Source organism: Clupea harengus, chromosome 18 (genome assembly GCF_900700415.2).
Source record: "Clupea harengus chromosome 18, Ch_v2.0.2, whole genome shotgun sequence".
NCBI classification, from domain to species: Eukaryota; Metazoa; Chordata; class Actinopteri; order Clupeiformes; family Clupeidae; genus Clupea; species Clupea harengus.
Window position 1 is genome coordinate 9396558 of NC_045169.1, and position 27942 is coordinate 9424499.

The 27942-nt window shown below is 43.1% G+C and overlaps 5 protein-coding genes across 8 annotated transcripts in view; 3 read left to right on the forward strand and 2 right to left on the reverse strand.

Annotated features, from left to right (window-relative positions):
- The window catches only part of LOC105891406 (voltage-gated potassium channel subunit beta-1), a 27078-nt gene extending 26047 nt beyond the window's left edge, over positions 1–1031 (forward strand). For both annotated transcript variants that reach the window (XM_031585225.1, XM_031585227.2), the window contains exon 14: positions 1–1031. This exon is cut by the window's left edge and continues 1451 nt beyond it. The gene's annotated coding sequence lies outside the window, so the exon portion shown is untranslated.
- Positions 1032–1669: 638 nt separating this feature from the next.
- LOC116224666 lies at positions 1670–3721 on the forward strand. Of its 3 annotated transcripts, XM_031585159.2 has the most exons (8): positions 1670–1851; positions 1947–2012; positions 2365–2445; positions 2583–2678; positions 2793–2873; positions 3014–3094; positions 3378–3461; positions 3557–3721. In XM_031585159.2, the coding sequence occupies exons 1-8, from the start codon at positions 1695–1697 to the stop codon at positions 3661–3663; spliced, it is 753 nt and encodes a 250-aa protein (XP_031441019.2). In that variant the 5' UTR covers positions 1670–1694; the 3' UTR covers positions 3664–3721. The 3 variants fall into 3 exon arrangements, with proteins under 3 accessions (XP_031441019.2, XP_031441023.2, XP_031441020.1); XM_031585160.2 differs by lacking the exon at positions 2365–2445 and having other exon boundaries at positions 1739–1851; positions 3557–3701; XM_031585163.2 differs by lacking the exons at positions 2365–2445; positions 2583–2678 and having other exon boundaries at positions 1678–1851; positions 3557–3703.
- A 1882-nt stretch (positions 3722–5603) lies between these two features.
- Positions 5604–10108, reverse strand: LOC105891444 (motile sperm domain-containing protein 1-like). The gene is made up of 6 exons (XM_012817618.3): positions 10027–10108; positions 9219–9498; positions 8967–9042; positions 8480–8697; positions 7672–7827; positions 5604–5954 (listed from the first exon to the last, which is right to left on the reverse strand). The coding sequence occupies exons 2-6, from the start codon at positions 9436–9438 to the stop codon at positions 5926–5928; spliced, it is 699 nt and encodes a 232-aa protein (XP_012673072.2). The 5' UTR covers positions 9439–9498; positions 10027–10108; the 3' UTR covers positions 5604–5925.
- A 104-nt stretch (positions 10109–10212) lies between these two features.
- Positions 10213–15336, forward strand: LOC105891440 (mitochondrial 2-oxoglutarate/malate carrier protein-like). The gene is made up of 8 exons (XM_012817614.2): positions 10213–10599; positions 12474–12626; positions 13154–13360; positions 13572–13662; positions 13796–13886; positions 14216–14315; positions 14445–14496; positions 14681–15336. The coding sequence occupies exons 1-8, from the start codon at positions 10523–10525 to the stop codon at positions 14834–14836; spliced, it is 927 nt and encodes a 308-aa protein (XP_012673068.2). The 5' UTR covers positions 10213–10522; the 3' UTR covers positions 14837–15336.
- Positions 15337–25134: 9798 nt separating this feature from the next.
- On the reverse strand, positions 25135–27704 carry LOC105891405 (beta-1,3-galactosyl-O-glycosyl-glycoprotein beta-1,6-N-acetylglucosaminyltransferase 3-like). Its single transcript, XM_031585537.1, has 2 exons — positions 27595–27704; positions 25135–26308 (listed from the first exon to the last, which is right to left on the reverse strand). The coding sequence occupies exons 1-2, from the start codon at positions 27702–27704 to the stop codon at positions 25135–25137; spliced, it is 1284 nt and encodes a 427-aa protein (XP_031441397.1).
- Between the last annotated feature and the right edge of the window lie 238 nt (positions 27705–27942).

The window sequence follows — 27942 nt, forward strand, 5'->3', positions numbered from 1 at the left end:
GCACTAAAACATTCTGTTGAATAGCCTGTGTACCCTCAGTGACCTGTAGTGGATGGTTTAACCAAGTAGCTCATTGTACAGGAACTTATCTGTGATCTGTTTGGATTGGGCCGTAGGTTAGTTTTGGAACAGTACTGCTATCCAGACAAATAGGAAAACGCTGATCTGTAACACCAGTTAACTTTTTCTGTATATATAAGCTACAATACTACAGATAAATATTGACAGCCATATATAGTCCATGCTTACAGAATATATTTAGAGTTAGATACCCAGAGCTGTTTTTACACTCTCTCCATAGCGTTGTTTGTTTAAATCCTAGAGCTCTGTCCTACAGAAGCAATTATTTGCAATCAGATATCATCCACCCCTATTCTACTTAGTCCCCATATACCAAACTTTAACAAAGAAGGACATGGAACAGGAAGCGCATACACACACACACCCAGACACACACACATACACACAGACATCACTCACAGATTCGTTTTTTGTATTTGGTTGTAGGGCAATGTGATGTGGTGAGACAATCAGATGCTTGCACAAAAGCTGTTACAGAAGATATTGAAGTGGTCAGGAATGTGTATGGATTGTGCAGATGGACAAAATACACACACACACACACTGACACACACACAGTATATACACACACATACAGATTAATGGAATAGAATCAATGAAAATAATATTAATAGAATTGGGATTTTTAGAAAATGATATGTGACAAGATTAAAATAGTATGTAATTTGTGTGGTGGTACTCTTGTAGAGCCAGCTTGTGTTTGTTTGACAAGTATCTCTCTGTGTGTATGGATGTGTATGAATGAGATGTTGATTAAGCCTCTGTGTTTATATATATGTATATATAAATATATATATATATATATATATATATGTGTGTGTGTATGTGTGTGTGTGTGTGTGTATGTGAGGAGTTAAAGGGAGGAGGAGATAGCTAGCCTAGCTTTGTTAATGATGGGTTGTTCTGCATGAATGCACAGATTAACAATAAAGTCTTCCTGGCTCTTCTGATAAGTCTTTTCTCATCATTAATCACAATTTCCTCTGCTACAAATGACATGTGTAACAATCACAAACATCACACCTGTATCACACACACCATTGCTTCTGTTGTCAACTACCACATGCCTTTAAAGGTGTCTAGGATTGAGATTTACACACGTCTGTGTCTGCTGTACTCCTCTGATGCACTGACCTTCCTATCTAGATCAGAAGACTAACGTGCCATTCACACGTACGCGTTGGAATGCGTTGATCCGTCAAGGTTGACGGATCCCCATTCACTTTGAATGGGGTGACGTCATCCTTTGCCGAACTGAATTGTGGCTCCGTTGGGTTCCATTGCGTTGCGTTTCATGCGTTGCTTGCGGCAGGAGTTGTGTGGTCCTATCACTACACTGAACATCTCCATTACACCAATAAAATACACCTTAAATACATCACAAAATACACCTTATCATTAAAATAAAAAAATGAACAAAAAAACCTTTGTTTATTTTTAGGTGTCTTAAAACCACCATGTGATTTATGGGTTGTTAATTAGATTAAAATCTGATGCGTTCCAAAACCCATTTTTCAGGTGAAATCAATGTTGAGTTGATAGGCCATGCAATCATCACATGAGCACCTTGTGCATCTCGTCTCTCGTTAACCCAGCTGCAAACTTAATGAGGCATGCCTGTGACCCATCAATGTAATGAGGATAAAACCACTGTGCCCAGCGTACAGCTCTACTTAAAGGACTCCAGGGTGGAGCTGTTTATTGTTCTTAGCATCATGGTGGTTTTTACTGTGGCGACTGTGGTTTTGCTCAATGTGTACGCTTTGATGGGTGAGTGGTTGTGATCAATCCCTTGTGACTTGTATGACATTTTCTGCAGGCCTTTGTTTTTTTTTTTTTTTCATTTGACTCTCTTTTGGTCTTAGTGTTTGGTGTTCCAGTTCATGGCCGTTCTTCAGACAATGAGCGTACTATGCAAAACACCAGAGGGGGTAAGGTTACTGCTCTTGTATGCATCCAGAGGCATGACCTCTGCCTTAAGAGCTTTTGTTACAGAATTGACTTCTAACATAAGGGGGTTGGGATGTTTTTGTGTTTTCTCCCCCCGAGGAGGAAGAATGATGACTGTCAATGAAATTGAATTAAGTCTCTTGTGTAGTTGTGCTTGGTCAACACAAACTCTGCTGGCACTGAGGGCTTCAACCAGGCTCTAGTTTAAAATCTCATTATTAACTCCTGTTTCATGGCTTCCAATGTAGACAGTGACTTTGTTTCTAGGGCTCGCACAGTTGACGCATGACCGGGCGACCATTAAAGAAACCCTGGCTTTGCTTCTCTCTATAGGAATCATATCGGATGCCAAAGAGGCTCAGACTTTGTGTGTGTGTGATCTAATAGTCCATATTCCACATTTGGCTTTCTTTGGTTTGTTACTCAATTCTTCTTTTTTTTATATTAAACTGCATTGTCTAGCTTTGTGGTTTAACCCAGCCTACTCAACTCTAATAAACCCAAAGAGGGTATGTGTTTGGGACATTCATTGTTTCCTAATCCTTCTCCAGTGGACCCAGATGGGATGGAGGATTGGTGTGAAAGCCAACTTGATTCTGCAAACATCATTGATGACGATCATGATGGTCATGGTGATGGCGATAATGGTGATGATGATAGTCTTGAAGATCATGATGGTTCTTTGGAAGACTCTTAAGATCCAGAGCGTGTGTGTGACCATTCCTATAAAAATGTGTGTTTCTGTGTTGTGGTTTCCCAAGATGATGCAGGTGAAGATTCTGTTGCCACCCCTACACCAAATCCCCCAAACCATACTACCTCAGCCCAAACGCAAGCTACTGGTAAGCCCATTGCCACCACAACACCAAATGCCCAAAAACTAGACCACTGGCCGAACTGCAGCAACTGAATGTATTCTGCAGCATGTAATTGGTCTTTGTGGTTTTTCTGTAATATAAGTGATTGTGTTATGGATCCCAAGGTGAAGCAAGTGAAGATGCTGTAGTTACCGCCACACTAAATTCTCAAAACAAGACCACATCTTACCAGCCTGGAGTGACTGGTAAGGACTTAAAGTGTAATGTCTGAATTTGCTTATTGTTATGTGAAGATGGAGCTGACAAAATGCCAAGAGACTATTTCTGTCCACACCGAAGCCACTGCTAAGGGACAGTTTATCTAATGTGTGTGTGTGGTCTTTTTGCCACCACAACAAAATGTCATCAAAACAAGACTACCTCTGCCCTAACTGGTGCTACTGGTAATCTGCAATATTTATAATTTTATTTAAGGCTTTGAGGGATTTCAGTTTGTTCCAATATAAAATATCTTGTGTTGGAATCAAGGTGAGGCAAGTAAAGATGCTGTGGTTGCCACCCCAACACCGAATCTCCAAAACCTGACTACCTCTGCCCACACTGAAGCTACTGGTAAGGTTTTCCTGTTCTTGTAGACAATAGTATCAATTTACATCCTGTGTAGTGGGCTTCAGTTCATTACTTTGTCCCCTTTGTGTTATCTCAAGATGAGCCCAGTGAAGATGATTCAGTTACTACCCCAGCACCGGTTCCCCCAAACCTGACTACTTTGGCCCAAAATGAAACTACAGGCAATATACTCTGCAATACTTAAATAAATACAAAGCTTTGAGGATTTTTTTCTGAATATTGAGGAGGTTTTTGTGTTTGACAACATCTGCCTTCACCAAAGCAACTGGTAAGTTTCACATTTCTTGTGGATTTCTGCTAGTGCCTACCTTCCCTATGTGCCGCTCCATAACTTGTTTTGAGGTTTGTTTTGGTTTCTGCAGATTTCCTGTGTATCTGACTATGGCTTTTTGTCTCTTGTGGATTTATTGCCAAGTAGGTTTACACCTACCTGGAATTTTTTCTGGTGTATACAGTAGGTGCATACATAAAACATACAAACACAATAAGTACAAAAAAACACAGTATATACGATACAAATATATAAACAATGAATATAAAAAAATAAGTAGAAAGTAAAATGCAAAACAGGAGTGCAATGTGAATGAGCAATGTAATGTGTGTTAATGTAACAAAATGGATCAAGTCAAGATGACGTTGTCACAGTAACGACAAATCTGCAAAATCATACCACATCTGCCCACTGGTAAGGGCTTTCTGTGCAATTTCTGTGTTTTTCTGCAAGGTAATTTTTGTGTAAAGGTTTTACACTTATCTCTATTAGAATCAAAGTGGGACAAGTGGAGATTCGGTTGCCACTGTAGCATGAAATATTTAAAATGAGACCACCTCTGCCCAAGCTAAAGGCACTGACGAGGGCTTTTCTGTGTAAAATGTGCATCTTTTGGTCTCTGGTCATTTAACGAATTTCAGAGGTGCAAGTGAAGACTACTTGTTACCGCAACACCTAAATCCCAGAACTAGACTGCATTTGCACCAAACTAGCGCTACAGGTACACTCTTAACTATTTAAGCAAAGGATAAGAAGGTTCTGTATAAAGGGTTTACATTTCTGTTCGTTAGAATCCCCAAGTGTTGAAAATGATTCTGCTGATGCCACACCACCACCACATGACTAAACTGAGACTGCCACTGAAGCCACTGGTAAGGACTTCTCTATAGTTTACATTGTAACTGGAACCATAACTTAAGGCCTGACTTTATAAAGCATTATTGGCTTTAATTAATGATGCATACCAAAGTAAGCTGAAGTGTTTTCATTTCAGTCTGTCAAGTTGGTTAAATCAAAGGTTAACCTCTTTCTTCTCCCCCCCCCCCCCCCCCCCCCCCTTTACAATCCAATGAAGCTGTGCCTACACATGAACCCCATACAACCCATGATGTCTGGCCAACTCCTATGTCAAATGGTCCTTTCTGAATTACTCAGTGCTTCTGATGTCTGGCAGTTTGTCCTTTTGCATACAATACAAGTTTTAAATCCAATATGCCTTTGTCTATTGATTTAGAAATCCTTTATAGGAGTGTTCAATTGAGTAGTGAGTCATTACCTAAAAGTAATTTGGAGCTCAATGTGTATGGGGGTGCATGATTTGACTTGTATCTACAGACCAATTTCTGTTGGAAGAGTGGGTATATGGATTGATCCATAGGACTGTCATGAATTTCTGCTTTAAAAAAAGAAATAAAAGTAATTCTATTTCTTCCATTATGAGGTTTTCTATGCAGAAAGACCTAGTTACACTTGCCAGCTTGACATGTGACTGTCAATCCTCAACTACTGTCTCCCTCCCACAAAATCTATCTAATTGTAAGATGCTAAACCAGAATTGGACTGGACCTCTGCCAAAGATTTGTTATTAAAACTGTAATTTCACTCTTTAGCTCTTTCTGGTAGTAGCAAATGTTTACCCACATTTGCACCTGCCTGAGCTACACTGCAAGGAACATGACCGTATGAGCTACACTGCAAGGAACATGACCATATGTCAGTGGTGTGGTTTTACAGTCCAGTGCACCGGTCAAACACCGCTCCTGTTTGGCACATTTATCCAAAGAAACTTGTATAGATCTACATGGTGTGCTCTGTGGGTACAAATGATCAAGGTAAACATCCTACTCTTCCAGTTGACTTATGGTATAGCATTGGTTGGCTCCAAGTTTTAATAAAGGACATACACTTTTTTTTGTTTTTAATTGCAATTTGTATTTTCTACAGAAGTTTATTGTTAACACATCTACATATAAAAAGAATGTTCATCCTAGTTTTATATCTCTAGTATTATATACAGCTGAAGTGTATGTACATTCCATTACTTAAGCACTTGATCCAGCTTTGATTCCTGACATCACTTGCACAGGGAGAACGTTGAACTGTTTGGTTCACCACCCTTGTCTTCTGTATGATCCGCCTCTGCTGCCTTCACACTCTTAAGTAGGTATCAGAGTGTTACCGTAGGAACACCATGGTGAGTAAACCTGAAGTTGTAGAAAGGAAAACGGATCTTTAGCCATTTAGTTGAAAGACAGGAAGTAATTTGTGGCAACTGAAATCAGACGTCAAACTAGGCCACCTAGTAGCTCAAACTTAACCATCTATGGCTAATCAGGGGTGCAGAGATTAGCAGTAACGATAGTTTTAACTAACATCTGAAGTACGACGGTTTCCCAAAACTGTCCAAATGACAAACATAGTATTTTGTAAGTTTGGACCATGTTGGTTAGTACTACAAACTTACGTGGTTAATGACATGGTATAGCACATGGACTGGAACCACTGCATGTTTTAATGAGGGGCAAATCACTGAGACTTTAGGGTAGCCTGAATTTCATCCATGAATCATTTCCCCCAAATTCCTAGGTCATCTAGCGTATTAATCTGTTCATACAGGCTTACCTCGTGAAATCGCCGTCTTTATTCAATTAACTTATAGGCCTTTACATTTTATGTTGAACAGTTATCAAGCTGGTCAGTAGGCTAACACTCACCCCACTGACTCCAACCCCAAAGCCTGCACCCTGGTGGTAAAGGGTCCATATCCAGGCTGAATTATTTCTGTACTCTGCATAGTTATCACCCTAATCCTCTTACTAGTTCTATGTAACAAATACACCATATTCCTTCCCTACAACAAAGGAATATTTATATATATGAAGGCAATTATAAGTAGAGTTCTGTGGTGGTTAACAATGTCAAATATCAACCAGGGACGAAAATACATTTATAATGGTTAATTTGAACCCCAAAACCTGACATCAGTGATAACCACAGGTCGAGAGCTGTAGCTCGAACTACACAACTTAACGTCAGTGTTTGCAAACATTCGGTGTAGCTTAGCGATGGTTCAGACTATGCAAGTTACCAACGTAGTTACCTCGAACTGTGGTTTTGGGAAACACTTGCATCACACAAGTTGCAAACTATGCAAGTTACTATGCTTCTAGGAAACACCCCCAGGGTTTGTTGGGACACCTGTTAAGAAAGGTGCCAGTGTGCCCAGTGTACATTATGGGGACACTGAACTTTAGAGGAGGCGTGACACTAGGATCCCCTGTCCCTGAGCTCCTGAAAGATCCCAGGACACTTATTATAATGGGAAAGAGGCTGCTCTGGCAAAATACTGGGCCATTCACAACCAAATCCTCCTTAATTTGCCCACCAAAATGTGACTAACTGGCAAATTCTATGTTTGCTCCTCTCCTCTCTGGTACATACTACTGCACAGTGGCACTTGTCACATCATTCAGGTGAGTGATATGTGTTGGAGGTGAGAAAATCCCCTCAAATACATTTGTGTGAAGAAGTATTGAGAGATCTAGGTAGGTTCCTTGGATCCTGTATGTAAGTGTATGCACGCATCAGCTTCAACCAAATGTCATGATAATACAATCAGAACATTTCAGGACTCTAAACGGAGCACTGTCTAATTTTTTATCACATAACACCAAAAGGTGACATATTCTGTTTATGGTTGATATCCCTGAAAGTGTTTCTTCTATCAGGTACCATTGTAGCTGCGCAGAAGTATTTATTTGAAACATTATGGCTATTTTCTTGACAGGAATAATAATATAGAAAATAACATTGTGAATATGCATTTTTTTATCTTGATTAATCCTGCTTTAAGAGCTACAAATGACAATCAACTAAATCATTGAGTTAACGGAGTGAATAAACAGGCTGATGTTAACTCACCTAAAACGTAGGCACAAACAAGTTTTTGCATGACAGAGACATGAGCATGCGTTGGAACCATGGGGCTGGGCTCTTGAGGTAAGGGGAGCATCAGGACAGCAACACACACAAACCCAATGACCACATACATGATGAACTGGGAGAGGTTACCAGCACCTGGACAAGAGAAGATGAAACTCAACTCAGTAAAAATGGATGCTGTCCACTCAGCTACTCTACTGACGCCGTGAACAGAAAGCCTGGTTTGGCTCTCTTCGACATTCGGTGAGCAATTTGACCTTGATCGCAAACTGTTAAAAAGATGTTTTCAAAAAAATATCTGTGCTCATTCTCACAACATTCACATTTTTAGAAGGTCTCTTCTGCCTGGTTTTATTTAATTTTCCTTTTAGATAATCTACTCAGACCCTAAAGTCATCCAGATAAAGTTTAACAAAGGCAAAGCGGTTTCAAAAGCCCTCCAGTTAGTTTGATCAGTTCTGACCAGTTGGGAGAGTGTGAGTGAATGTGTATATCTGCTTTTGCATTCCATGTCAGTCTATCCTGAAATAGAATGCTGCTCACAAGTAACAAGAGGTCAGATGGGACACCCTCTTCCCATCGCTTACTGTCTTAATCTCTCGTTCACAAGTAATCCCCCACTCAACACCAGTCTGTCTTCCTCCTTCCCTTCATCTTTAAATCCAATTCAATGTAGTTTTACTTGTATAGCGCCATTAACAATACACATTGTCTCAAAGCGCTTTTCAGACAACCAAGGCGTGAACCCTCTACTACATCATGCACAAGGCAAGATAGCAGTCCTCACCTCTCTTAGGCCTGTTGAGCTCTGGTGGTAAGATGCCGCGGACAGGCTGGGCAGGGGGGGCGGGGCGCACCCCTCCTTTCTCCTGGGGGGGCTCCAGGCCCTCCCTCAGCTCAGCCCACACTACGCGGAGCCCTCCGCGGCCCCCTCCCCACACGTTAAGCCGAAAACGGTCCCTCCGGCCCAAGTGGACTGTGCTCACATTCTGGTGCCGCACCACTCTGTAGGGAATACAGGGTGCACACAAGGCATGCAGAGAGTTGTAGTTTTTTCCCCCACAAAGAGGCAGACTAACATGGTTACTGGACACTGAAAAAACAAAAGCTTTCTCCGACAGAGAAAGGCTGTCCACATCTCACATAGTGGGGTTACACTATACATTGGTTTACATAAGGAATGCAGAGAGAAGCAGTACTCAATCATAATATTACTGCCAGTGCCAAAGACGCCGATGGGTTTCAGTGGGTCACAGAGGGAGAGAAGGACTCACATGTCCACACAGGAGTGAGGCCTCACACTGCCCTCTGCATCCACCACTGTGTACAATGCTGGAGCTGTGCACAACACTGAGAGAGAGAGAAACAGAGAGAGAGAGAGTGAAAGAAAGGGAGAGAGAGAGAACAGGGGGAGAAGGGTTGAACCCATAGAGAAGCCATTCATATATAACAAGGAAGCTTTTATGAAGCATTCTTTCTTATCCTTCTATGCAGTTCCCTCTCCCCGGCCTGCCTGCCCCACTCACTTTTGAAGCGCAGTGGAAAGTTGTAAGGATTGTAGAGGGTGAGCACCCTCTTGTGAGTGCTCCTTTGGCCCGCATAGAACACAAGCTCTGTGGGAAACAGGAACACCGGCAGGATCTCGTCTGGTCCAACAGGGCCCGCAGATGGCGACGAAGGACCCGGCGCATCCCTCTTGTTCCACCTTTCCAGCTCTTGCTCTGAGCGCCTCATTGGCCGCTGCATGCCGAAGAACTCCAGGCCATTTTGACCTACGGTCCCTTACTCCACGCAAGGTGTCGACATCTGGTGGCGAAAAAGGTTCGTTGTGGTACAAGAATTAGAAAAGCAGCACCCACACGTAGTAATCTACCGACTGTACAGTGTCATTTATAAGGATGTACAGGTGCAACCTTACGGATTACGTACAAAATAAACATTTGGGTTTACAATCAGACGACTTTTAGCTACACTATGAGCATCAAAGCATCAGTGAAAGTTTTTGAAGCATTTCTTTCGTACTTCAGCTTTGATAAATGTATATCTGTAGGTGGTAAGATGTCTATTCTCTATGCTCTTAAGATGAGATCTTACGATTTGTTGAAAACGTAATGTCAACTACCTTTCTAACAGGGTATTACAAGATTGCAAGAAATGTAGCTATCGTCACCAGCCAGTGGAAATGTTAGGTCACATAACATGTAACGTAGGCATCCTAAAAAGCCGAATCATTCGAGCAACGGTGGCAAACTTACATTTTCAACCAATTCATGGATACTATTCTGTTCTTATCAAAGACAAAATTACTTCATAATGACAAAACAAAATATTTACCTTTCGTTACTGTGCACAGTTTGCGAACTTCCCTTTCCGTGTTCTTGTCAGAATTGACAAGTTTCTGCCTCTTGCCATACTGAAAACCAATTAAAAGGGACAACGAAATGTGTAGTCTAACGTCATTGGTCGGACCTCATGTCGCTCAAGCATTGCCTTGCCCGCCTTTGGTACGCTCTGATTGGACTGTCAAAGAAGGCGTTTGTGTGGCTGAAGATGATGATGGTTTTTTTCCCCACAACATGTAGGCTTATCTAAGTCAAATAAACATTAGGTAACCATCACTGTTATTGATTACAGTTGTTGTAACGGTCAGTTCTGAAGTTTGAGCTAACATGCGCGGCGAAATGGTTTAATGATATGCGTGCGCTGGAGGTACCTGAACAATCACGTGAGGCAAAGACACCCTCACGGGAAAAAGAAGATAACGGGAATGTAGTCTAGGGGCTGGGGAGTTGGAAGAGAAGTCAGACCAGAAATTCTGAGAGCCGAAGACATGGCATCCGCTGCTGATTCATCCAAACCCAAGACTTCTCCAAAATATGTCAAGTTTCTCTTTGGTGGCTTGGCAGGGTAAGTCCTTTTCGCGCAGTAGTTAAGCGCTCTTAACTTGCAGATGCACTTACAGTCATTGGTTTAAAGTCAACTTGCTTTTACTCGAATGAGTAGGTCCGCATAGGCCTATGCAGAGAGGCACTGACAGTGTACTTAATTTGAATAAAAACATCTTTTGCCTACTTTTCACTTTGTGTGGGACTAAAACGTCCTATTATTTAAGTGACGTAATCTTGTCAGACCCAAATATCAACTGAGAGAGTGATCACTGTATAGGGCATAGCCCACTTTTACAAAACTCTTCATTTCACTTTATTCCCTGCACATCAATGAACAGAGATCAGATTACTCTAATCAGAACAGGTTCTTTCATTTGATAGCCTAGTTGTCTTGTAAGAGGCATGAGGCATGTGAAGGTTTTAAACAAAAGAGCAAAAGAGAAAACAAATTTGAGATAAAAAAAAAGAAAATAATTTAGGCCTATCTTTATATTTCATTTAGCCTCATTGTGCCCCTCATGGTGTAGCGTTTTTTGTATAGTAATAGTGTGACGGGAGGACGGCAGTGTAGACCGACTACGCCACCCAGTTTATAGAGATGGGCCTCTAGTTTAAAGTTCTAGTGTTTAGGTTCTTTGTTTGGTGGGAGCAGCACTACAGATTCATCCAGACTTCGTTTCTGATACAAAAATATACAATTTATTACAAGCACTAAAATATAAATACAACACAAGCCCATATGAATCAGGCCGTAGGCCACTGCCGAAGGAACCACAGTCTACAATGTCCAAGAGTCCGCCGTATCCAAAGTCCGCAAGCAAAGTCCGTCAGCATCCACCACCGCACCACAGCTGCTCACGTTGGTCTGTCAATCACGCACACTCGCACGCACACAGAGAGAGAGAAATCGCCAGTATCTCCACAAGTAGCAATACACACTCACAGCAAACAGAAAATAAATAGCCAACACACGAAAAGGTAATAATATCAACCAAAAGTAAATCCACCCAAAGAAAATAGCTACTTGTGATAGTCCGTGAAACTCTACTCTGTATGGTGCTAATACGTAATTCTTCAGTTTAATAGCGGACAAGGCACACTCACCATTGAACCGAGAGCAGACGAATCTCGCTCTCAGTCAATATTTAATCAGGCTTCTCTCAGTCAAACGGACGACTCCGGTCAGCTCTTTCCTGGCAACCCACGAACGCAGACGACGGGGATCTCCCCGGCCTCCACTCCAAAGCAGTAGGGAAACAATCAACTTCGGATCTTGTTTAACAGACGTCCGGTAATCCAGCAACGCCAACAACTACAAAAGCTCTGTCCCAGACTTGGTTCCTCCGTCCTCTCTAGTAATCCTGCTTTACGTCCAGCCTCCACAGACTATTCAGTGTTCATGTTAAAAAGGGGCTCAATCAGACATAATTATCTGCACCTGTACCATGCAATCAGATGTTTGCGAGGCGCACCAGTCAAGGGGGCGTTGCCCAGCAGAGTTCTGAAAGTGAGCGGTCCTAATTAAAAGAAACGGCAACTGCAGAACACAATAAGCAACATCATAACAAACATACAGTCACTCAACATCCACATAATACTCACATATGACAATAGCCTAGCTGCTACAATGACCTTCAGCCTTGTGGTCAAAAACCACAAGCAGTCTGACAATCTTTTATGACCCACAATGAATGGTGGCTGAGGGCTTATCGGGTTCCCCCTGACACACACTGAATAAGACACCAGTGTGCAAATACTGAACAATAAGTGGTGTGTGTGTGTGTGTGTGTGTGTGCTTGTTTCTGACACTGCACCCTGGTTTCCATATCTGTTCTGTTCACAAATTCATTCTTATTCTGCACCTCTCCTCCTCTCTTTTCGTCCTCTCCACAGGATGGGGGCAACGGTATTTGTCCAGCCACTGGATTTGGTGAAGAACCGCATGCAGCTTAGTGGACAGGGCTCAAAAGCCAGAGAGTACAAGACCAGCGGCCATGCTCTCATTAGCATCCTAAGAAACGAAGGGCTCACAGGCATTTATACAGGGTATGTGTGTGTTTGTTTGTGTGTGTGTGCCTGTTTACCACTTCCATATGAGTTACATAAAGAGAGAGAGAGAGCATGAAAACACTAACTGTAGAGGATTTGATAGATGGTGTGTGAAGGGAATGGAAGGGAACAGAAAGAGCCTTAGATGATGTATGACGATTGATTGGGAGAAATAGTTTTAAGAGTGTCAATGATCGTACTCTCTTAGCAGATGTGCATGAGTGTTGCTTTTCACCAAGGGATGTGACCTGCCGTAACATTTACATGTAGTCATTTAACAGACTCTTTAAGTGACTACCAGTATTTGTACAGGCATTTCTATTTGCATTTGTGCTCCCTGGGTATTGAAATCACTGACCTAGGTGTTCTTACCACCCTGCTCTTCCAGTTGGGCTACAGGAACACCGACGGCATAAACGTCTCTGGATAATCTCTAGATATACAAACCGAGACACATCTCCTGTCACTCTCTCATCTGTCCCATCTCTCCCAACCCTCTGCTCCTGGTCTCCACCTGGTGGCAGTCTGTCCGCGGGGCTGCTACGGCAGGCCACCTACACCACCACGCGCCTGGGCATCTACACCGTGCTGTTTGAACGGATGACGGGCGCCGACGGCACTCCGCCCTCCTTCCTGCTCAAGGCTCTGATCGGCATGACGGCCGGTGCAGCCGGGGCCTTCGTTGGCACGCCTGCCGAGGTCGCACTCATCCGCATGACAGCTGATGGACGGTGAGAGTGTGTGTGTGTGTGAGAGTGTGTTTGTCAGTGTATGTGCATAAATATGTAAGTGGAGATGTCTGTGTTTGTGTGTGTGTGTGATCCATAGACTCTGTCGGTTTTCTAGGACAACTAACTAGCCAAGTTATAGTGGTTTTAAAACAGGAAGCATGAAGGTTATATGTGTACAAACACTTGTACTCCCTTGCATTTGTGACTGCAGGCTGCCCCCTGACCAGAAGAGAGGCTACAGTAACGTTTTTAACGCTTTAGCGAGGATCTCACGAGAGGAGGGCATTAGCACACTGTGGAGGGTGAGACATACCCTCATACATACCCACACACACACACACACAAAGACACACACACTTTCTCCATTCTCAGATTATCTGCTTCTCTTTTCTTATCTGATTCTGTGTTTCTGTGTGTGCGTGTGCTTTTATCTAGGGCTGCATTCCCACCATGGCGAGGGCAGTGGTTGTAAATGCAGCTCAGCTTGCCTCTTATTCACAGTCTAAACAAGCCCTACTGGATTCAGGTTAGTCTCTCTGTTTTTCTACCCCCCTTACTTTTACTCTCCCTCCCCTACATACTAACCCCCCCCCCCCCCCCCCACACACACACAAACACATATTATACACTTTCCTCTGTTCTCCACCCCTTTCTCCTATTGGTTCTCTACGACCCTCTTGACTAACTGAACCCATATGAATGCCAGGAAAGGCAAAGAAGTGGGAGAGTGATGAAAAGAAAAAAAAAGAAAAAAAGAAAAAAACGTAAAGGCAGAAACAATGAAAGAGGTCAGACTTGTGATGTGGGATTCTTTTTTTCTTTGCGTCCTGCTCTCTCTCGTCCCTTTTCTCTCAGGATACTTCCGTGATGACATACTGTGTCACTTCTGTGCCAGTATGTTCAGTGGTTTGGTCACCACTGCCGCCTCAATGCCGGTAGATATAGTAAAAACAAGGTGCGTCTCACACACACACAAAATATAAATACATTGCCCTATAAAAACATGACATTTATATATATATTTACACACACCCTCACAACACAGCTATTTTAATAGTATCATCTGTCTTTCTCTCCTTCTCAGGATCCAGAGCATGAGAACGATCGATGGAAAGCCTGAGTATAAGAATGGCCTGGTAAGATATAGTTTTTTACTTCTCACTTCGAGACACTGATATTCTCTATCAGTCCCTCTCATCTGACCCTCAATGCTCTTTCTTCCTCTGCCCGTTCTCTCTCTTCCCCCCCTCTATCTATCTCTCCCCCTCTCCTTACCTTCTCTCTTCCCCCTCCCCTCTCTTGCTCTTTCTTTTTCTGTAGGAGGTGTTGGTGAAAGTGATTCGTAATGAAGGGTTCTTTAGCCTGTGGAAGGGCTTTACTCCGTATTATGCCCGGCTGGGCCCACACACTGTCCTCACCTTCGTCTTCCTGGAGCAGATGAACAAATTCTACAAACGTTCCTTCCTGGATTCTTAAAGCATGCTCACACCCAAACAGTGCTGTTGGACTGTGCCACTAACAATACACCCAGCCCACCACTTTCACAAACGCTTGCAGAGACATGCACACACAAACTTTTATGTGTATGAACACATAAATTCCTTCAGATTCCTTGATTGGTGGATGACATAAGGTGTTACTTGAGTATGATGTGTCTTTTGTCTCTGAGGTATTTGAAAGGTGTGTTGATGTCTGGACCTCTACTCTCAGTGGCCACTAGAGGGCGACATGACACTTCCTGTTTACTCCATTTGTCTTTGGAAAAACATGATGATGTCACACTCAGGTTTAATTGTTATCCAGAATGAGCCAGCACACTTAACTTGAACCACTTTCTTATGTGAGTCGTATGTAAAAAACATTTCATATTCACTAAATGACCACATATGTACTCATTTTAAGACATTCCTGAGTCATTTTATTACATTTCCTTTGGGATCAATAAAGTGTGAATAAAGTACCATTCTTGCTCAAAATGGCACTGGGAATTTGTTTGGATATATCAGTGATGGACAAAGACAGTTTAGAGAGGATAAAGTATTATATTAGGTGTGTACGTGTGCATGTAATGTTTGTATACAGAAGTAGTCAACGTCATCGTCAAGGCAGGCTTGAGTTACCCAACGACACAGTCACACAAATTAAAAGTAGAAAACCAGCCAGCTAGCACTTTAACAATTTAATTTAAATTATCAATAAATAACTACATACCTGCATATTGTGTAATTTCCATCTCAGGGTTAAAAAAAGGAAGAAGATTTAAGCAAACTTTTAAAAAAAAAGTCTTTCCCTCATTTTGTGATGCAATTTAAAAACATATGTATCAAAGTTGCTGTTTTATAGCCAAACAAACTAAAGCCAAACACATAGCTGCCTTAAAATATAATATGTGCTCCAACTTCTCCAAGATCCAGTCCACCATTCTGGCAACAGGTTGTTGATATTCGATATCAACAAGGAATCAAATTACACCTCTCCCTCAAATGCTCCTGGTGTTGATGAGCTGGAATTGTTCAGGGCTACGTCTGATAACATTAAATATGCTGCCCCAGCAGCAATGAGCAGAAGACAGCAACTCTGTCGACAGCAGAAAGCAACATCCATCAGATGACAACTCAGTTGACCTCTTCACTACACCGAGAGGGAAAGTTTACAGTTTTTCTCATTTGTGAACACACAAAATTCGGCACAATTTGCACAACCTTCACTTCATGTACCAATCGCTCGACCCAATTTGGCACATCTTCACACTCCCTTATCTGCATTAGACTCTGATTTTCCTTGTTTACACTCTGATGTCAATTACACATCACCTTGTTGTCAAAACACTACACACAATGTTCAGTTGTTGCACACACTTCTCAAGTAAAATCTCAAAGCATCAACCTACAACACATAAATAGTCAAATCTCTAAACATTCAAGTCTGTTGAGCAATTTGCAATCAGGACTGCAGCATAAAAGTGCCTTGAGCCTCTGTTTTGTTTGATGATCAATAGAGAACTTGGAAGATATCAACAACCAGAGAAGGAGAGGGGTAAGAGTGAGAGGAGGAGGATAAAGAGGACAAGAAGAAGGAGGAGGGAGAGGAAGAGGAGTACAAGAAGGAAGAGGAAGAGGAGGACAGAGAGAAGTAAGAGGAGGACAAGAAGGAGGAGGGAGAGGAAGACGAGGAGGAGGACAGAGAGAAGTAAGAGGAGGAAGAGGAGGACAAAAAGAAGGAAGAGTAGGAGGAGGACAAGGAGGAGGAGAAGGACAAGGAGAAGAAGGAGAAGGAGGAGGAGAAAGAAGAAGGAGAATGGTGATCTCTAATGAAATTCAGGCCACTGTTGTAGACCATTTTCTAAACCATGGTTTGAGCATGAGGGAGGCTGGCCAGAGGGTTCAACCCAACCTCAGCCGCTTCACAGTTGCTGCCATCATAAGAACCTTCAGGATAGAGAACAGGTACGAAATATATTTGCCTTGTGTACTGCAATACTGCATATCAATAGAATACAGTGTGCTCACAGTATTTGTATTTTGCATGACTGAAAGAGAACCACACCGTGGAGGTAGAGCGTGCATTTTTGCAGCCGAACAGGAGACAGCAATTGTAGAAATAGTTCGTGAGAACAATGCTCTGACACTGAGACAAATAAAAGCTAGGATCCTGGCTGACCGTGCTATATTTAGGAATGTCCAGACTGTCAGCCTATCCACATTAGACCGCATCCTTCATAGGAATACTATGAGGATGAAACAAGTGTACAGGGTCCCATTTGAACGGAACACAGACCGCATCAAGGAGTTACGGCGAGAGTTTGTGCTTGTAAGTACCATACATTCAGCACTGACACATGCATGTATTGTACCTGTAATTCAATATTGTTCCTTCTCTACAGTGTCTCACTGTAGCCCACTGTGTTGACCTCTCTGTGTCCATACTGTAACTTGCATTCTCATGCTCTCTGTGTCAGCGGATCCAGGAGCACGACACAGCAAATGTACTTTACCAGTACATCTTTATTGATGAGGTCGGTTTCAACCTGGTGAAAAGGAGGCGAAGGGGCAGAAACGTCATTGGCCAGCGGGCCATTGTTGAGGTCCCCGGCCAGCGTGGTGGGAACATCACGATGTGTGCTGGAATGAATCACCAAGGGATCTTGCACCGTCATGCCCACCTAGGGGCCTATAACACCGCCCGTCTCCTCGTCATCCTAGATGGCCTGCATGACCTGCTGGTACCACCTGGCCAAATAGATGACCAACAGCGGATCGAGCACGTTGTCATCTGGGACAATGTCCATTTTCACCGGGCTGCTCAAGTGCGTGAGTGGTTCCAGGACCACCCACATTTTTCCGTTCTTTACCTTCCACCTTATTCTCCCTTCCTGAATCCTATTGAGGAATTATTTTCAGCTTGGAGGTGGAAGGTATATGAACGGAACCCACAGGACCAGCAGGCCGGTTTACAGTACTGTACTGTTCTCTGTGTGTACCGGAATAAACCTTTTTTTTGCTGCATATTTGTGTGCTGTTTTATGTTATGTTATGCTGTAAATGCTTGGTAGTGTGCAGCAAATGCTTAGTTGTGAACAGTTAAGTGAACAGTTAAGAGATTTGATGGCAGAGTCATCTTGCAAAGGGAGTGTGTGAGGTTTTCCGTTTTCTGTGTGCAGTTTTGAGAAAGCCGTTATTGTTTTAAAAAACGTGTGTTAACAATTGTGAAAAACTGTAACCATCAGTATAATAACCAGTATGGGTAGAAAATTAACAATCAGTGTAACCACTAGGATATTCATGATAACAAGCCATTAAAACTACTGTACTACTATAAAACATGTTGTACTATTGATAAGACTTACATTAAGTATGCGCGCAATCCTCAAGCGCAGATCCCACTAATACAGGCCATGGAGGAGGCATGTGGCGATATAGCCCCAGAGGCATTCCAGGGCTGGATTCGCCATACCAGGCGATACTTCCCCCGCTGCATCGCCAGGGAGAATATAGCCTGTTATGTTGATGAGATCCTGTGGCCAGACAGGAACCGAAGACAGGATGAAGCCTAATTTTTTTGTCCTTTTTTATTTAACATTTTTCTTTCTTTTTTTTGTTGACTGTAGTGGTCTATTTTCCATTGTGTTGTATGGTGTTTTCCCATTATATAGTAGTGTTTTCCATTGAGCACATCAGTGTTCAATCGATGCTTAGAATGTCTACTCATATAATGGTCTGTGTTTGTCATTTGAAAACAAAATACCCTTTTGAGGTGACATACCACTGTTTTGAAAACAAGGTAGCATTTTGCAGGAGATATAAAGGGTTTTGCATTTTATGTGAGTGGTTTAGGGATTTGTGTTTAGTTTTGAGAAAACGAGGCATGCTTTCAAAAAATGTGTGTAAGCAATCGAGAAAAACTGTAATAAAAGTAATAAGGTGAAGTTACTGATTACTCACTCTAAATTGTAATACGATTGCTTTACTGATTACTAATCGGATTACTAATTACTTTCAATTCCTTTAAAAAAAAGAGAAGATAATTCCTTACATTGCAGCAGCTACAAATTGTCTGAATAATACTTTCAACAGCTGATCTGTTTCAGGACTGTCGGGAGTTAACAGAGGAGTCGTTCCTTGTCTATGTATAGTTTGGGGTTAGTTTCTCCATGGTCAGTGTAGAAAGAACAATATTCATTTTATATGTTTCCTTCAGTGCTTTCCAGCTGGGTCAAGCATGGCCCTTGCTCCGTTGATGTCCCATTATTTCTCTTAGGATTGTTTAATGTCTATGTGGAGCCATTTAACATCACCTGTAAGTGGTTGTGATCACTTTGAACCCCACACTGCCTTTTATCTGTACACTGATTTTGAGAAATTAAACTTTGCAGCTAATGTTTTGTTTCCTGGTTGCTATGGATATCTAGTTGCTATGCTAGCTAGCTACATTAACATTTACATAAATATACTTACACATACAGTCTTCTAAGCCCTGTAGCTTCTCTCAAGTGATCAAGACTGCAGTGGAACATATATACCTATTTCCTTAGTGAAAAATGGCACGCCCAGATCCGGTTTAGACAAAGAGGTCCTGATTGTTGTGGGAGTGGCTTGGAGTGAAACCCTCTGTTGATGGCTCAGCAATTAGCGCCCTTGGCCGAAACCAGCTTGGCACAATGGCTGTGCCAAGATAGTGCAGATTCAGAGTAACCTAAAACAATCTTAGTAGAAAAGCAGTAAATATACTTACACATACAGTCTTCTAAGCCCTGTAGCTTCAAATTAAACTTTTGAATAACCTTAAACAGTTTGAGTGGAAGAGTTCCATTTGCATGAAATGATGCCTAGTTATCTAGCTGATGTTATAGTTTCCTCGATTTAACTTATGAAATTATAATAGAAAAAGGTAGAAACACTCAGGGTGCCTGTGCAGCTTCATATTAACTAATTAATTTTCAAACTAATTAATATGAGTTCATCTTATCTGCCAACCGGTAAGATGGTCCCCTAAGCTCGATATAGCTAGGATAGTTAAAAAGCTATGATCGGTATAAACCCTCTGGGTGCCTGTGCAGCTTCATATTAACATGAGCTCATATTCACTTCATATTAACATGAGTTCATATTACACACGCTAGCAACTACAAACTATTAAGATGGTTCCCTAAGCTAGAGATAGCTAGGATAGGTCATAGCCAGGTGAACTAGTATGAGATCTCTTACACCTCTTCCGTCTCCTCGTCAGACTCCTCACGCCCTGCCCTTGTGTGTGCCCCGCCTTGATTGTCAGCACCTGTTCCTGATTACCTATTGTATTTAGTCTGTGTGTTCTTGTTTCGTTGTCGTCATTGTCCCCCCCCCCGCCATGTTTCTAGCGATCAATTATCATCTTTGTTTTTTCCCTGTGTCCCTTGCATTCTCGTTATTGCTTTACTTGTGTTATTGACCTCTGCCGGTACTACGGATTACCCTATTGCCTCTTCCCTAGGATTGTATGCTTGCATTTTGGATTACCCGTGTACCGAACCCCGCTGTCAGTAAAAGTTTATACTTCCTCTTTAGTCCGAGTCGTGTGTGTGAGTTCACATCATCAACGCTTCCCCTTTCAGTACGAGAACACCAAAAATTAACTCAGCAGACTCAGACTCAATGCGTGTGGTGCTTGCTGCACAAGCACGAAAGCTTATCCAACAGGAGGAACCACTCAACACAGTCTGCCACGAGATGAGAGGGATGACTGTCCAAGTCCGCAGAACTATACTTTACCCTGCTGCGTCACTTCATAACCGCAACAACAACTCTTCTGCGGAGTTTGTATATGGCGCCCATGCTCAATGTCTTCTCCTCCGTTTTCTTCAGTTGTCTGTAGCAGCGCCACCAAAATCCTGGCAGATATACTACAGCGTTTTCAGCCACTTCAGCGTTTCCATGTGACGACATTTCTTGACACGATGTCGTGTTTACGAGATAAAAGTACCAGTTCCGAAAAAGACTAGATTGGTTGAAACGTTGGATTAGTGTATACATAGCCTTAGCAAGAGTAGACCTTGTACTTTTAGAATTGCTCTGTTTCTATGTCCTAGCTCTTGGCAAGTTGCCATGGATCCTCTTAGCACCCCCATGACTGCTTTTGTCACTTCTGTTGGCCATTTCAGAGTAATGCCATTTGGATAAAAAATTGTGCCTGCTTCCTTCCAGCGGCTCATGGAAATGGTTTTAGGTGAGCTGAGGGGCAGGATATGCTTTGTTTATCTTGAAGATATTATTGTGTATTCCAGCTCTACCAGAAAACATCTTCAAGATCTGCAGCAAGTGTTTGACAAGCTGAAATTGGCCGGCTTCACGCTCAACTTGTGTGTAGATTCTGTAAGACAAGCATCAAGTTCCTGGGACACATCGTTATTCAACCCTATCCCGTCAAGATCGCTGCGGTGATGCCCTTCCCCACTCCAACCACCCTCCAAGAGTTACAACGCTTCCTTGGTATGGCTGGGTGGTGTGCCCGTTTTGCCCAGGTTGCGGAGCCTCTGAACGCCTTGAAGAAGAAGGGAGTGAGGTTCATGTGGTCAGATTGCTTTTGACACCCTAACAGAGCATTCAGACGTGCACGTTGGAATGCGTTGCGCCAACGGATGGCGGAGGAGGAGTCTGGCGCTTGGGGTTCTGTTGATACCAGAGACGTTATCGTGAGATTGACAGGTCAACAAACCAATCACGCCACTAGCAAACTAGCACGCCACTGTTACGCATGCTAACATTAGGTAGGGTGCTCACACACCTCGCAAATCCTATCAGACGTATTTTTCAGTTACAATAAAGGGGTTTTTACATTGTACAGTGTCTATTTCTCGGTAACTTAAAAAAAATCTAAGGAAAAAAAAATCAAACAAACAACATTTAGGTACAAATACGACCATCTACGGAGTTTGGTCGCCATCTTTTTTTTTTTGAGCTTGCAGCGTTTTAGAAGTAAGCATATACGGGATCTGATTGGCTAGCGCCTGTGCTGTCAGTTATGCATGAAAGGCAATTTGATTGGCTGACGCATGCATTGCCTCACGAAAAGTTGAACATTCTTCAACTCTTGCTGCAAGCAAAGCATGAAACGCAACGCACAGGAACCCAACGGAGCCATAATTCAGTTCGGCAAAGGATGACGTCACCCCATTCAAAGTGAATGGAGATCCGTCAACCCTGACGGATCAACGCATTCCAACGGAACCGTGTGAATGCTCTGTTTAACACTTCCTGACCACTCCGCATATCCTAGGTCACCCCAACTTCCAGTTACACTTTGTGGTGTACACAGATGCCAGTGATACGGGACTGGGGGCGGTGCCCACGCAGAAGACCTGTGTTGGCACTGACGAGGTATTGGCTTATGCGTCCCGGACCCTCAACAATGCTGAAAGGAACTACACCACCACTGAGCGGGAGTGCTTGGTCATCGTCTGGGCTTTAGGCAGTACTACCTGGAGTCTAAGCTATTCACCGTAGTCACTGACCATGTGGCTCTGAAGTGGATTTTAACCTCCAACAAGATCCGTCGGGCCTTGCACCTGCAAAAATTCCACTTCATCATGGAATATCATAAAGGCAGGCTCAACAGTGTTCCTGATGCTCTGTCCCGCATATTCAGACCTCCTGAAGTGTCTCCTAGCTGAAACACCTTTCAGGCATCCCCTGTGAAATCTCCCTGTAAAAAGGTCAAGTCCGATCCAGTGATCCCTCTGGATGATGAAAAAGGCTGGAAGGCCCAGCAAGCTGATTCAACAATCATGGAAATCCACCAAAGTCTCAAATTCTGTGTCTTGTAGGACAAGGACAAAAAAACACGTGTACGCCAATCCTTCGGTTATAAATCACAAATGATTGTGGAATTGTGCGCAGCTGAATGTTCTCACATCTCCGCCCTCAAAACGCCCCTGAAAGGAATTATTTCTATATCCCAAATGTATCGGAGACTCAGTCAGATTGTGATGAAAAACCAAGTCCAGGTTTTATTCTTTCAATGGTGCGCACCAGAGGAGGAACAGAGAACTAGATTTCACTGAGCGTGTTCACCTAAATCTCCTTCACTGCCTGTCTCTTGAAAATCACAGTCTTTTAAACTCTGGGAAAGCAAGGGATGGGTGGATACCTAAATGCTAATTAGTATCTGTCTCTAGTCAGGGGGGGGGAGAAGCTGTGACGGCTTTCTCACACCTCATGTAGGCCGGGAACAGAATACACATGAGAAACTTAGAATAATAACACTAAAATGACCAGTAGGTCAGATATATTGAATTATTGCCTATGGAATATATCTATTAAACTAATTATCAAATGTCGGTCCCTTCACCCCCTACTTAATGTAATTAGCATATAAATTGAGCGCATTCTCAAGGCACAAACTCTGTGACGATGGCAAGTAAAGAAGATACGCGGAAGAAAAACTATAGCGAGGCCGAAATCGCTGTTTTGCTGAGGGAGGTGGAGATGCGGGCCAATACATTGTTTGGAAGCATGTCTGGCAGCTTACTGCCCAAATCAAAATATTTAGCCTGGCAAGGTGTTACCCAGGCTGTAAACGAGGTTAGGGGGAATAAAAGGATCCTGCCCGAGGTAAAAAAAAAAATGGGCAGATTGAAAATGGCATTCCAAAAAGCTGAGGGAGACAGGGGGTGGTGGAGCCACATCAACTCTCAGTCCCGAAGATGAGAGAATATGCTCCATTATTGGAGAGGAAGCGGTCAAAGGTGTGTACGTGGAGGGCGACACAGACCTTTTGTCTTCAGGTTCAGAAGGTATGTGATATTTAGTTCAAATCAAGTGAGTTTTGCTTATTGAATAATGAAACTTGAAACACTGTTGTAATTCTACACGTTTATTGGTGCAGACGAACAACCCATAAGGAGAAGAGCTGGACATGGGGGTAGACAGGCACCCGCACCAGAAGCTGCATCTGCGGCACCAGCACCGGGGCCTCGCCGGCCATCACCAGCTTCGTGGAGGGGCCGTGTCCAAGCTCACAACGGCATACCACCCCCAAACTAACTACACTGAAAGAGTGAATCGCACTCTGAAAGCCATACTGGCCTCATATGTGGGGGAACAGCATAATCAGTGGGATAGACTCCTTCCTTCCGTTTTGCTTTGAATAGTGCTGTTCAGGAATCTCTTGGAGTTACCCAGGCTGAAGCCCACATGGGAAGAAGACTGATAGGACCCGTTGATCGTATCTTTCAGGTCACAACTCCCTCTCCAGGATCTAATGGAATTGTGGACCAGCCGAAATCCATGTCGAAACTCATTGAGAGCAGCAGAGCGAAGGCCAGACTCCGACAACAGCGGAATTACGATAAAAATCGTAAGAACGTAACCTACAAACCTCAAGACCGAGTATGAATACATCCCAGAGACCTGTTCACAGCCAAACTTGCCCCTATTTTTCTTAAAAGCATTTCATTCAATACTCTTAACTGTATGCATTTGAGGGGGTCTGTGAGGGGCCGAGGCGGTCACCCCATGTTATTTTGGGTTGCGGGCGACTGGACTGGGTGGTCTAGACGGGGGAAAAAGGGTACAGGAGATGGTGGCTTTTTCATACAAAAATATATATATATTTATTTCCACAGGGACTCCCTGGTTTCGACCCCAAAACATGTGCCCACAAAACACACAAGCAAAAAATTAAATATACACAGTGCTCAACATAGCCCAGCAACTAGGCACACTATGCACCTGCTTGGCACATTTAGGCCCAATACCGGCACATTCTAGGCACAAGCTAGGCCCCAAACTAGGCACAAAAACAGTATCCACACATCTAGATACAAACTTCACCTCACAGCAGGGAAGTGTTTTTCGCTCTAACGCGTTTCGTGGCCTCTCATGCCTGTCTCTTCCAAAAGCTCTCTCCTCATGGAGGGCTAAATTGGTCCAATTAGGTCTCCTGGGACAAACCACTATCATAGGGGAGCCTGGACCCAGCCATTGTGGTGGGGGAAGTCCACCCCACATTAGGGCCAAACTCCTCTTGTGAGTCACGGTGAGCAGGGGGAAATTCACCTTCTCACAGGGTCATGTCTCACCCTCTTGTTGGGTCAGCCAGCCAGCCAGCAGCCAGCCCAGCCAGCCCAGCCAGCCAGCCAGCCACAGCATCACATGTAGGCTATGGAATAGTTTATATACTTATATATTTTCAAGCAATTACGTATAGCCCTAATAAATACACATAAATAAATCTGGTAGAATGATGAATTACCTTTTCAGTATGTGTGATTTTTCAGCAAACTGAAGTGATTGACCAGTTCAAGTTTTATTGCGCAAGTAATGTTCCAGGCACTTAAGAGCAATTTCATCGACTTCTGGGTCAAATTTGTTGGCGAAAAGATGCTGATGCCTGAGAATCCAGTTGAGATCACCGGCACCATACACACACACATCCCTTCTGTATTCTCCATGGCATGGGGGATAAGATGCCCCCCTTCTTACATCTCCTTCATGATCAGACCACTTCACCAGACGGGCTATGGAGTTCATGTCTGACATGTCGTATTTCTTTTCCGGAGAGTTGTACAATGGCATACTTGGCATGCGCTGAAGAGATGCCCAAAGGTGCTCATCTGGACTGTATGTGTCCTTCTCCCACTCCATCAAAGCTTTAGCCTCTGGGTTTTCAAACACGTTCTCTACAAACTCTCTTGACATCAGAAAGTAAGCCTTTCCAGAGAACATTGGGGTACTGATGGGAGGGGGGCTCTTCTTAATGCCAGTCCGAATGACACCAGACTCAGTGACATTATGGTGGTATTCCCAGCGAGCTTTCTTGTGCTCAGGAGTTGCCTCAGACTCTAAGCTGTTCTGTCCATTCAGCACTTTTAGTGCTCGCACCATCTCTGCGTTGGTTTTGATGGGGAAGTCAGTTCCACAGGTATTGATAAGGTACTTCCACTCAACAGTCAAGTCCAGCAGATCATTCATGCAATTCAGGTCAGCTTGGACTCGAGACCAAGAAGCATAAACAACCCTCTCCAGTTTGCTTGCCACAAACACATTTGGAAAACAAGAAACAGTGGCTTCCACTGCCTTCATGAAGTTTTCTGGAGACCTCTTGTCCACATGCACACAGTACACATTCTGTGGTGTGTACACAGCTCTGAGGAGCATCTCAAACATCTCGATCTTCTCATGGATCACCATGGAAAAGGCAATAGGAAAGTCCCTCTCTTCTTCACTGAGGGCTACAGTTAGAAAGCCCCTGTCTTTGATGTAAGCACTGCAATCTTTTGTTGAATTGAGATAGAAAGACTCTGGCAAACCTTCACGATTTCTCTTCTTCAGAAGTCTGCTGAGGTCCTCCTTATTACGTCCTTCCAGGTCCCCTCGGATTATTGCTGAGCAGGTCAGTAATTCTCCTAGGTCACTGGTAAGTAAAGCAGCTGCCTGTGGTGGCTGATCAGTGTTGTAGCATTTATTATTTGAGCTGCTCCATAAAAAAAGGGAAAAAGTCATCAAGATGAATATGAATACATTTTTAAGCACATTTAGTCTTAAGGAGCAAACTTTCCTTAGAGGCATCTTGCTTAGTGTCTCCTTGACTCCTTGAAACTAATGTGTTGACAGTGCTAAAACCAGACACTCTTCAGATCTGTCCACCTTGAATGGTTGATGACACATCCAAGGCATGAGGTGACGTAAATATGGGAGTGAATGATGGGTTGGACTTTGTGCATTGGAGAACTATCTTGGGTGAAAGTAAATACACGCAAGGAGACACTGTCATTTATACACAAGCCTTTCAATTGTTTACTTGGAATGCTTAATGTGAAGATGCAGTCATTTCACAGAGTGTACAAGTATATGATACAAATGCTTTAAAAGCCAATTAAATAAAAGCCAGCCCTAAAAAAGGGAATATTTTCCTGCTTTGGGTTTGTGTGTTCATTTAGTAATATTATTATTTCCTCCACAACAACTTTGTTTGATATTTGCATACAGAAAAATGTGGTTTAGGGTTGTTCTATAGGGTCTATGTCACCTGCCTCCCTGAGGGAGGAGGAAGTGGCAAGAGTTAGAATCAGGAGGTGATATTTGCACATATAAAAATGATGCAAGTTAAAGCAATGACATGGAGAGATGATGTCATTTCAGATAGTCAGCGCTACGACTTGCAAATCACCGCAGTTCATGCCACATTAGAGACAACTCGGATCTTCAAAGTTTGAAACACATGTAAAGACAATCATTCGGTCATGGCCATTTTATTTGTTGGGCACAAACAATGATGTACACCATGGCGCTCTCCTCCAGGTCTTACGCCGACTGAAATTCGGTGTGTGTGTGTGTGAGTGCATGTGAATGCAATGAAGAGTATACTCCATTAGGTGTTAGGCTAAAGTCTCAACATTTTATATCTAAACACATACAAAATAGGAAAATCAGGGCAGGGGTATTGTACTAAATCAAAAGGTGATCTCTACAAAGATGAGTCTTTTCTTTTAGAACAACTTTGAAAATGGCAATCAGCATTTGCACTGCACTGTGGCAAATGAGAAACAAGCAAGGCATCTGGATTTTCTACTTAACAAATAAAACCAGGCTACTGTTTGGCTTCAATGTGTAGTGAGTTGGATTCGCCCACTCTTGTCTCACGTCACGGTACTCATTTAGCTCCACCTAATCAACAATTTCTTAATTAGTGGGCAGTCATTAGTTTGCTGCAGAGTTTGAGCTTGTGAACCGCTACCTCCAATCCTTTTTCTCCCTTACCTGGGGTTGTGATCCTCTCCTCCTTCGCTGGCCTCGAGAACTCTCTCCATTCGCTCTAGTTCCAGTGAGGACTCGCGTTCCCGCAGCAGCCAGTGTCTTCGGAGTACCATGTGACCCGGCCTAGTGGAGGGCTGGATTCACCACACGAGTTGCTGTCTTGTCTTGGTCTTTTCTTGCAAGACTGTTTAGGTTCCGGTTTGGTGTTTTGTTTTTGTTATTTTGCTGTGTAAGCCTAATGGCTTGTCCGTCCATTTTAACGTGTTCCTTAGTTGTGTATTCCTCCCTGAGGGTTTGCTTTTGTCTGTCGTTTCATAAAGTTTAGTTGCTTGCCTTTGTCATGTTTAAATT